Genomic DNA, 8,108 nt, shown 5'->3' with positions numbered 1-8,108 from the left:
ACTCAAGTCAATCAATTAAATGATGAGAAGAAGATACTCGTCTTAAGTGGAGATTTGTTGGTTTAAGTCTCCTATCTTCGTATACACGTGGCAAGCTTCAGCAGGTTTAGCAGCAGTCAAGGTTGTGGACCGTTGGATCATCTTCAGACTTTGCTTGGCATTCAAGGAAGAGTTGTCGTTGCCTATATATATATATGTTTTTAGAGGCTTGTAACACCTAATACAATTTCTCTGAATTTGTTTACAAACTGGGAAAACACTGAGATACTTGAGAGAAGCGAGCTTGGGAATAACTCGTACTCGAGTCAGGGGTGTTTTGAGTGATTTGTAATCGGGAGTGAGATAGTGTCTTTTTCGTTGATAGTTGATTGGCTTGAATGCTGGAGTAGGTCATTTTAGACCGAAACAGGGTAAAAGATTGTGTCTCTTTTCTTTTCTTGTTCATCATCATCACGCAAAGCCAGATCGTCGACATTACTTGCACATGAAGTAACTGGTCGAATTCAAGAAAAACTCAAGCAATAGAAGGTTTTTCGTAACATTCCTTTATAGGTCCAAGGTCATATGTCACCTTCAAAATTCCAATATGAGATAATAGAAATTAAATTAGGTGCTTTGGTAGGAAAATTCATTCAATACCACTACGGGAGATTATCTTCATATGAAATCTGAGGTGGACGTGTTGACGACATTGATGGCGAGGGGTTTTATTTTCTTCCCTAGATCAAGGGACTAAACAGCCATGTTTGATCTAGTAATTCCTACGAGAGATTGGCTAACTTTTGTTATCGATGTGGTCATATTAGACATGGACAAGTGGAATGTAGCGAGAAAGACCAGAAGATGGTTATTTCCAAACATGGTCCAGTGGTTCTGATGTACGAGCCTTGGCTTAAAGCAGACTCAAGATTTGCTTCATGTTTTGAGGAGAGTATAGAGAGCCGAAAAGGATTGTCTTTTATGCTCCTTTACCCCGAGCAAAAACTAAGTCCTTCGTGCTCTCTCCTGTCAAGCAAAGACTATGTCTTTCTTCTATTTATGCCGAGCCCGTACTATGTCTTAGCCTTGTTTTATATATGCCAAGCATAAACTATGACTTTGTGCTCTATACAGTACGCCGAGCACATACATAATTTTCTAAAATATATAATAAATTTCTTATGAGTCAGGTCTATTTTAATTTTTTGATATATAGTCATGTTGGTGTGGTACATATCATTAATATCTAAGACTCTTTTTTTTCATGGTTTCAACTACCGCGCCGGATAGCATCCAGCATTATTCTCTCAAAAAATACTACAAATACCGCAAAATTTCTTCAAATACTGCAAATATTTCACAAATACCGCACATATATACTGCATATATACTACAAATACCACACAAATCGTAAAAAAATCAACTATTATATTTTCCCAATTACCGCATATTTTCCTCGTGTTATACTATAAAACCACGGTATACCCAAGACAGTATGCAGGATACCAATAAAATGAGAGGTGCGGTGAGACTGCGATAAACGATATTTTAATCTTTGTCTTTCTACACTGTTGAAGCAAAGGTTTTAGGTCCCCTCTTGAACTTCAAGACCCAAAATAAAAATTATTTTCTAAATACATAGTGAGATAAAATTAAAACTAATGGTGTTGGAAGAAAGTTAACGGAAGTATCGTTATAAGCAAGCTCACCTACATACAAACACTAAAAAAGATGTAATATTGGGCCTTTAAGTAGAAAGTGAATATGGCATTTTAAATGATAATCAGGAAAATGAAAAAAAAAAAAAAAAACAAAAACAAAAACAAAAAACGTAACGTTAATGTACGATTAAAAGAAAAAGAAAAAGAAGGGAGACCTTTCATTTTCTCTCGACTGAGTAGACTCACCAATATTGCATTTTTAACAAATTGTGATTGTTTTTTTTAAAAAAAATCTGCCTACAATACATGTTGACAACTTATTACGTTTCCAGAAAAAAAAAAAAAAAATTTTTTTTTTTTGCTAGTAAGAATTCTTGGTTGTGTTTGGTAGTTAACTCAAAAAGTTTTTGTTTTTTATTTTCTAATTTTTGTAGTTGTACTGAAAAATTATTTTGCAGTTGTTTTCAAAAATCTGTTTGGTACAGTTTTCATTTTTGTTTTTGAGAAATTGAAAAAATTGAAAAAAGTGTTTGGTACAGTTTTCATTTTTGTTTTTGAAAAAATGAAAAGAGAAGATGAGGAGAAGGAGGAGAGAAGATAATAAATTGTTTTTTCCAAAAACGCATTTTATTTGTTTTCAGTTTTCTTGTAGGTGTTCAAACTTTAATAGAACTACATTTTTCTTGAAGTATGCTAACTTTTATCCGGACATATGTGTGTCTATATTTTAGGCTTAAGAATAAAAAACGATTAGCGTTTGTTGATGAATCATATCCCATAATTTGGTTGTAGCTGTTGTAGGTTCTTTTGTTTGTTTTGAATATAACTGGATATATAGAGAGCTGAACGAAATTGCCCATCAATCCAGACAGCATAATATTAATATAGTTTTAGATGTTCTCGGTCAAAATGAAAAATATGGGGAAGCCAAGGGACCATTGGAGTAATTAAACATGGTAAATATATAAAAGTATGTCGATACTCTTAGCATCATATCGTCAATTTTATTTGCCTATGGCCACCGGAGCTCTACGCAACCCTATCACGACCGGTTTATTGTTGCCTAATCGATCCGAGGATACGATTTCACCACGTTGTCCACCGTTCTCCGATATCAGCTGACCAAAACGTTTCTCAGGTCTGTTTAATTCGAATTTTGTTTTTAATCTCTGTAATCTGCCATTATTCTTCAAAACCCTAGCTCGTTCATTTGGTCCGATTGAGAACTCATAAACTTCCGTAGACGATGTATGATAGTTAATTTTGTTGAAAGAAATGAAACTCTGGTGTTTAGGTTTTCGTGGAGCCGAGTGGTTTTGTAAATCACCCGAGTACTTGTGACTTGTATTTTGATGTTGAAAAGTCCTTTAATTTCATGGTCAAGTGAATTAAAGTTGGCTCCTTTTTTTTTTTTTTATAATGGATGATTTTGTTGGAATTGAATTAAGTTGAATGATTTCAGACACTCGAGTTTTTCCCGAGCCATGGGAGACGCAATTGATTTGACCGGCGATGGGGGCGTTGTCAAAAAGATCGTAAGGAACGCAAAACCCGATGCGATTGCGCCGACAGAAGATCTACCCCTAGTCAACGGTCTCTATCTGCCGTGTTATCGTCATCGAACACAATTTTGTCGATAATTTCTATCTCGGAAAATATTTATATCTGGTATTTGTCAATGCTTGGCAGTTCATTACGAGGGCACACTTGAGGAGACCGGGGACGTCTTTGACACCACGCGCGAAGACAATACCATTTTCTCGTTCGAGGTCGGAAAGGGGAGCGTGATCAAGGCTTGGGATGTTGCATTAAAGACGATGAAGGTTTTTTTTTTTTTTTTTTTCTCTTTTTTTTCAACTCGATGAAAGGAAGTCTTTAGGTACTTGGGTGACCTTTTTTTTGGTGGCTTTTAGGTTGGGGAGGTAGCGAGAATCACTTGCAAACCTGAATATGCATATGGAAGCGCTGGTTCTCCGCCGGACATACCTCCAAAGTACTTAAATTTTGGTTTGTCCATTTAGTCGATCAGCTTGTACATGTATTTGATGAACTGGCTTTTTTTAATTTTTTTGCAGTGCAACGCTTGTGTTTGAAGTGGAATTAGTGTCTTGCAATCCCCGCAAGGGATCGAGCCTCGAGAGTGTCTCTGAAGAGAGGGCTAGGCTAGAGTGAGTCAAATGATGCTAATATGTGTGTTCTTGGCAAAAGAAATATATCATATATTAATAATAAGAGTCTAATAATAATTATAAATGAATGGATTGACAGTGAGCTGAAGAAACAGCGAGAAACAGTGGCTGCAACAAAGGAGGAAGAGAAGAAGAAGAGAGAGGAAGCCAAAGCTGCCGCGGCCGCTCGGATTCAGGCCAAGTTGGAATCAAAGAAAGGGAAAGGAAAGGGAAAGGCTAAATAGAAAGCTTCATTGCATAAATTATATCGAGTTCTGTCTCTTTATTTCCGCAGGTTTTGCAATTACAATAAGTCACTCCTAATAAGTTTCTGCAACCTGGTACAATTTTAATTTTTTTTATTTTAATTTACGTTCACAAAAGCTGCTTTTTTTTTTTTTTTTTTTTTTTTTTTTTTTTTTTTTTTTTTTTCCTGTCACTGATAAGAATCGTTGAAATTTAGTTCCCAAGTATTTGGAATTTACAATGGTGTTTTAAAAAATGCAACATTTCCATAATAAATAGTTGGTGTATTAAATTCTCTCAAGAATAGTGTTTTATTAAAGAAAAATAAGTTTTATAACTTGAAAATAGCTATTTTTGTTATAAAAGAATTTAAACACGTCAATCTTGTATTAATTTCAAGATATCAGAGGCAATTTCCACATAGAGCAATATAATCATATATTGATCGTTTCGTGTCCATTATTTTTTCCCCCAATCAAACGCAATATTTGCACAAAATAGTATCTATTCGTGAATATGAACGCTGCAAAAGCCATAACAGTGTTCCACGAAAGTTGCCTTGATCCCATTTACATGTCGGACTTCATGTTCGAACGGTCTCTCCTGTTTTGTTTCTTCCGCATATCAATAAGCTCTTTACAATAAAAAAAAACCTTCCAAGGTTAGGCTAGGACCGAGCAGTGCGATCTTTTTCCGAGAATCGGCCTTTCGACTCTCAACAATTATAAGCTAATGATATGTAGTAAATATATACATATATCACAATAACACAGCTGACTCGTAAATCTGAAGATTACAAAAGCCAAGATTACAAGGTGTTCCACAGTAATTTCTTTCAAATATAAAAACACTGGCACAAATCAAATCTTGTATCAAGCTATCATTCTTTCTAAATTTCGGTGACACAAAATCAAACGCAGAAGTTGTGTATATATACTGTATGGACAGCTACGGAAACTACTTTCAACTATGGGCTGTAGAGGTTAAACCATATAAGAAGCGTCGGTTTCAAGTTGTCTCGCCCTGAATTTACAAACCGGGCATGTCCCTCGTTGCCTCAGCCAAGGATCAATGCAACTGGCATGGAACTGCGTATCAAATCAATTATTATCTCGAGGTCGAAAAAAAAAAAACGCGACTACGCTTTTAGGTTTCAATTCTCTAAATAAACAATAAGGGCTTACCTGATGCAAACATGGCAAGCTTCGGATGATTTCTCCGACACCGACTAGCTCCAAGCAAACGCTGCAAGTTAGTTCGTCTTCTGAGGCTTTATTGCCGCACACTGAGTCGGCACTTCCAAGCTTCTATTAAAAGAAATGAGAAAACGTAACAAGTGAACTCGAAGAACGGTCCCAATGAAACGCATAGTGAGTGGGATGCTATTACCTCAACAGTTTCTGCTGCAGAACAGGACTGCTTCAACGATGAGGAATCACTACAAAAAATAAATGAAAATAATTTATATATCATCGTTAATTAATGGAATTAAAGATCCAGTTTTAATTAACGTGAAGGAAAAATTCTTTCATTTATCAAGGAAAAAACAGTGAATTTTCAAACTACTTTTGCAAACTATTTTTTTTTTTTTGTTAGGTATGAAACATTTCTCCATAGTTTTCCAGTTGACTATATTTGTGCTCTTGACCTCTTCAATGCTACATTGACCTAAACGCAAGGTTCATCTTTAAATAACTAAGCAAGTCCTGACAGAATAAGAAAGATTGACCATTTAGTTTGTCAAAACCTTAGTAAGTGCCGATTATAGAACAAGAGAAATTTATTTTAGCAATCAAAAATAAATTAAAACTTATAATTAAAAAAAATACACCAACAGGATTCTTGTTCAGAAAAAAAAAAAAAGAAAAAAAAAAGCATAGAAGGATCATCAACAGTCTAAAAGCTACAGCGTTACAGTTGAAAACTTACGTTTGAGAAGCAGAAACTTTGTAGTTGTGGACGGGAAGAGCATTTATCTCTTCCTCACTCATAGAAGCAGCTGTTGGAACGTTATCAGCATCCAATGCTCTTAGTGTTTCATAATCTGAAAACACATGATTTATCAAGAAAGCCATGGAACAAGAAAAAACGTATCAACCAACATTAATTAAACCAAGCACTGACCCAGGTCATCGAACTCGCGGTCAAGAAGTGCAAGCTGAAGCCTTAGGCCCTGTAAACGTCCTCTCGTTGCTAGCGATATGGATGGAGGCATATGCAACCGCAACTCGGTGTGACCGAGAAGCCCACCATGGGATTGGGATTGGGCTTGAAGTTGCTGACAAGTCGCGTACATCCTTAAAGTCGTTGCCATCAGAAACACACCGAGAACGAGCCATAGCTATAACACACAAAATCAGAAGTAGCATCAAGACATTAAGTGTGAGTTAACCAGAAGCACTCAAAGTCCTTACTGCTAGTAGTCACCAGGGAAAGAAAATACCAGAAAATTAGGTGATATCTGATGGGAGTTAAGAATCATGAACAGCAATAATACTGACATTTAAGAAAGAAAGAAAAAAAAAAGTATTAATATCATATAAAATCGCTGGTATAGTTGGACTATGGTTTGAGTATTGATGTACCTGTAACAAGGAAGGCAAGTGAGTTGGAATGAACATTACGTGGGCCATGTACACGCTGATGCATATATGAAAAACAGAATTAGGGAAATACTAATACATTGATAATAGCAGCTGAAAATTTAAGCACAAAATATCGGGATTCCATTGATTAATAGAAAGAAGTTTACCAAGGGTCGCCGCTCGGGTACGAATTCTGGAAACCCAGTTTCTATATCTGCTCTCGTTCCCCGGAAAACAAAGCTCATAGTGGTGAAAATTTATGCCACAAATAAATAGTATTATTACTGATCCTCAGGTCCTTGGAAGTAGAGTATGAATAACACCGTTCAACTTTCTGTTAAGTTTAGAAGGAATTAAAAAAAACCCCTCAGATGGAGAATCCAGTAACTGTGGTGTCGAGATCCTCCAAAAGAAACTGAGTTTAAAAGCATCCAACTTCAAATTAAAGAGTAACCAAAGCAACAAAACACATCAAATTGATCACAAAATGGTTTTCCATCAACAAGAACACACATTGAAACTTCATTCGTGAATCTTTCGTTCTCGTCTTCAATGTTACTTCAACAACTCTTCACCCTTGTCTGTTTCATTGGTATATCAGTTCATAGAAAAATAAACAACATTGCCATAGATATCTCCGAAGTGTTGTCTTTTTCTTCTATACAAAAGGGAAATTAATTTCAAATAATATCAAGTTTTCCAAACCCACTTCATCCTCTTCAATTCTTGTAGCCATCAAGTACATCGGAAAACCGATCACGCGAGAAACTCAAAATTAAATAAAGAGACGAGTATGTTAAGAATTATCCACACGCGCATACATATAAAATAAAAATTCTATTTTCCCAAATTCCTGAGCTGCATCATTGTACATCGCTGAATCATGAAATTTCATGGTAAAAACACTTTTGGCTAATGCGTATTTTGCAAATTTATCAGCCAGTTCAATGTTCGGACTAGAATGCAAAGAAAACCGAGCTGATCCCATGAATTCACTGTACTTCCAGTGATCTCATATTGCCGAATCATTCTTATATCAAAGAGAGAGAGAGAGAGAGAGAGTACCGGTATCGGAATAGAAAATGGCTCGGCGACTAGAGAAGCGAAACATAAAAGTGAAAAGGCAATTATGGACAAAAAAGTCAGCGATATGACGGAGGTCGTTGCGGCCTTTTTACTCGGCATTATTTTTTTTTATTTTTTGGCTAAGGATTTACTTGGAATTAATTGTTTGAGGAATATATTTTTTTCGAATTTTATTCGGTATAAAAGAAATTTATGAAAACCCAAAAAATAACTAAAAGCAAGAACAACTATAACACTAATTTTTTTTTTTTTTTTTTTATAAAAAAAGCTAATAATTTTTTTTTTTTTAATAGAAAAAAAAAAAAAACTAATAATTCAAGGCAAGAGATTTTTGAGAGAGAGATATGTGTAGAGAGTAAATTATAGAGAAAATCGGGATGATT

General features: G+C 35.4%; 2 protein-coding genes across 6 annotated transcripts; one reads left to right on the top strand and one right to left on the bottom strand.

Moving 5' to 3' along the window:
• Positions 1-2,608: 2,608 nt before the first annotated feature.
• On the top strand, positions 2,609-4,191 carry LOC149379147 (FKBP-like peptidyl-prolyl cis-trans isomerase family protein). The gene is made up of 6 exons (XM_089602266.1): positions 2,609-2,778; positions 3,103-3,233; positions 3,330-3,463; positions 3,554-3,633; positions 3,716-3,808; positions 3,909-4,191. Exons 2-6 carry the CDS (start codon positions 3,125-3,127, stop codon positions 4,051-4,053), a joined length of 561 nt encoding a protein of 186 aa, XP_089458392.1. The 5' UTR covers positions 2,609-2,778; positions 3,103-3,124; the 3' UTR covers positions 4,054-4,191.
• A 628-nt stretch (positions 4,192-4,819) lies between these two features.
• Positions 4,820-7,811, bottom strand: LOC149379146 (E3 ubiquitin-protein ligase SDIR1-like). 5 transcript variants are annotated; one of them, XM_089604344.1, is made up of 9 exons: positions 7,705-7,811; positions 6,807-7,220; positions 6,640-6,694; positions 6,498-6,550; positions 6,179-6,395; positions 5,984-6,098; positions 5,444-5,492; positions 5,239-5,361; positions 4,820-5,142 (listed from the first exon to the last, which is right to left on the bottom strand). In XM_089604344.1, the coding sequence occupies exons 2-9, from the start codon at positions 6,882-6,884 to the stop codon at positions 5,038-5,040; spliced, it is 795 nt and encodes a 264-aa protein (XP_089460470.1). In that variant the 5' UTR covers positions 6,885-7,220; positions 7,705-7,811; the 3' UTR covers positions 4,820-5,037. The 5 variants fall into 5 exon arrangements, with proteins under 5 accessions (XP_089460470.1, XP_089460469.1, XP_089460472.1 ...); XM_089604343.1 differs by having other exon boundaries at positions 6,807-7,054; XM_089604346.1 differs by having other exon boundaries at positions 6,807-6,973.
• Between the last annotated feature and the right edge of the window lie 297 nt (positions 7,812-8,108).

Source organism: Urtica dioica, chromosome 12, assembly GCF_054948205.1.
Source record: "Urtica dioica subsp. dioica isolate 48M chromosome 12, U.dioica_male_clone48M_v1_H2, whole genome shotgun sequence".
Lineage (NCBI taxonomy): Eukaryota > Viridiplantae > Streptophyta > Magnoliopsida > Rosales > Urticaceae > Urtica > Urtica dioica.
Note: the sequence above shows the minus strand (reverse complement) of the source record. Positions and strands in the feature narration are given on the sequence as shown.

Bases quoted from the DNA above. Each gene is read 5' to 3' on its own strand.
- LOC149379147 (XM_089602266.1), top strand. From the start codon at position 3,125: ATGGGAGACGCAATTGATTTGACCGGCGATGGGGGCGTTGTCAAAAAG. The intron at 3,464-3,553 runs GTTTTTTTTTTT...GGTGGCTTTTAG, and splicing joins TTGCATTAAAGACGATGAAG to GTTGGGGAGGTAGCGAGAAT. The intron at 3,809-3,908 runs GTGAGTCAAATG...ATGGATTGACAG, and splicing joins GAAGAGAGGGCTAGGCTAGA to TGAGCTGAAGAAACAGCGAG.
- LOC149379146 (XM_089604344.1), bottom strand. From the start codon at position 6,884: ATGAGCTTTGTTTTCCGGGGAACGAGAGCAGATATAGAAACTGGGTTT. The intron at 5,493-5,983 runs GTAAGTTTTCAA...TATTTTTTGTAG, and splicing joins AAAGTTTCTGCTTCTCAAAC to TGATTCCTCATCGTTGAAGC. The intron at 5,143-5,238 runs GTAAGCCCTTAT...TTTGATACGCAG, and splicing joins GCTTGCCATGTTTGCATCAG to TTCCATGCCAGTTGCATTGA.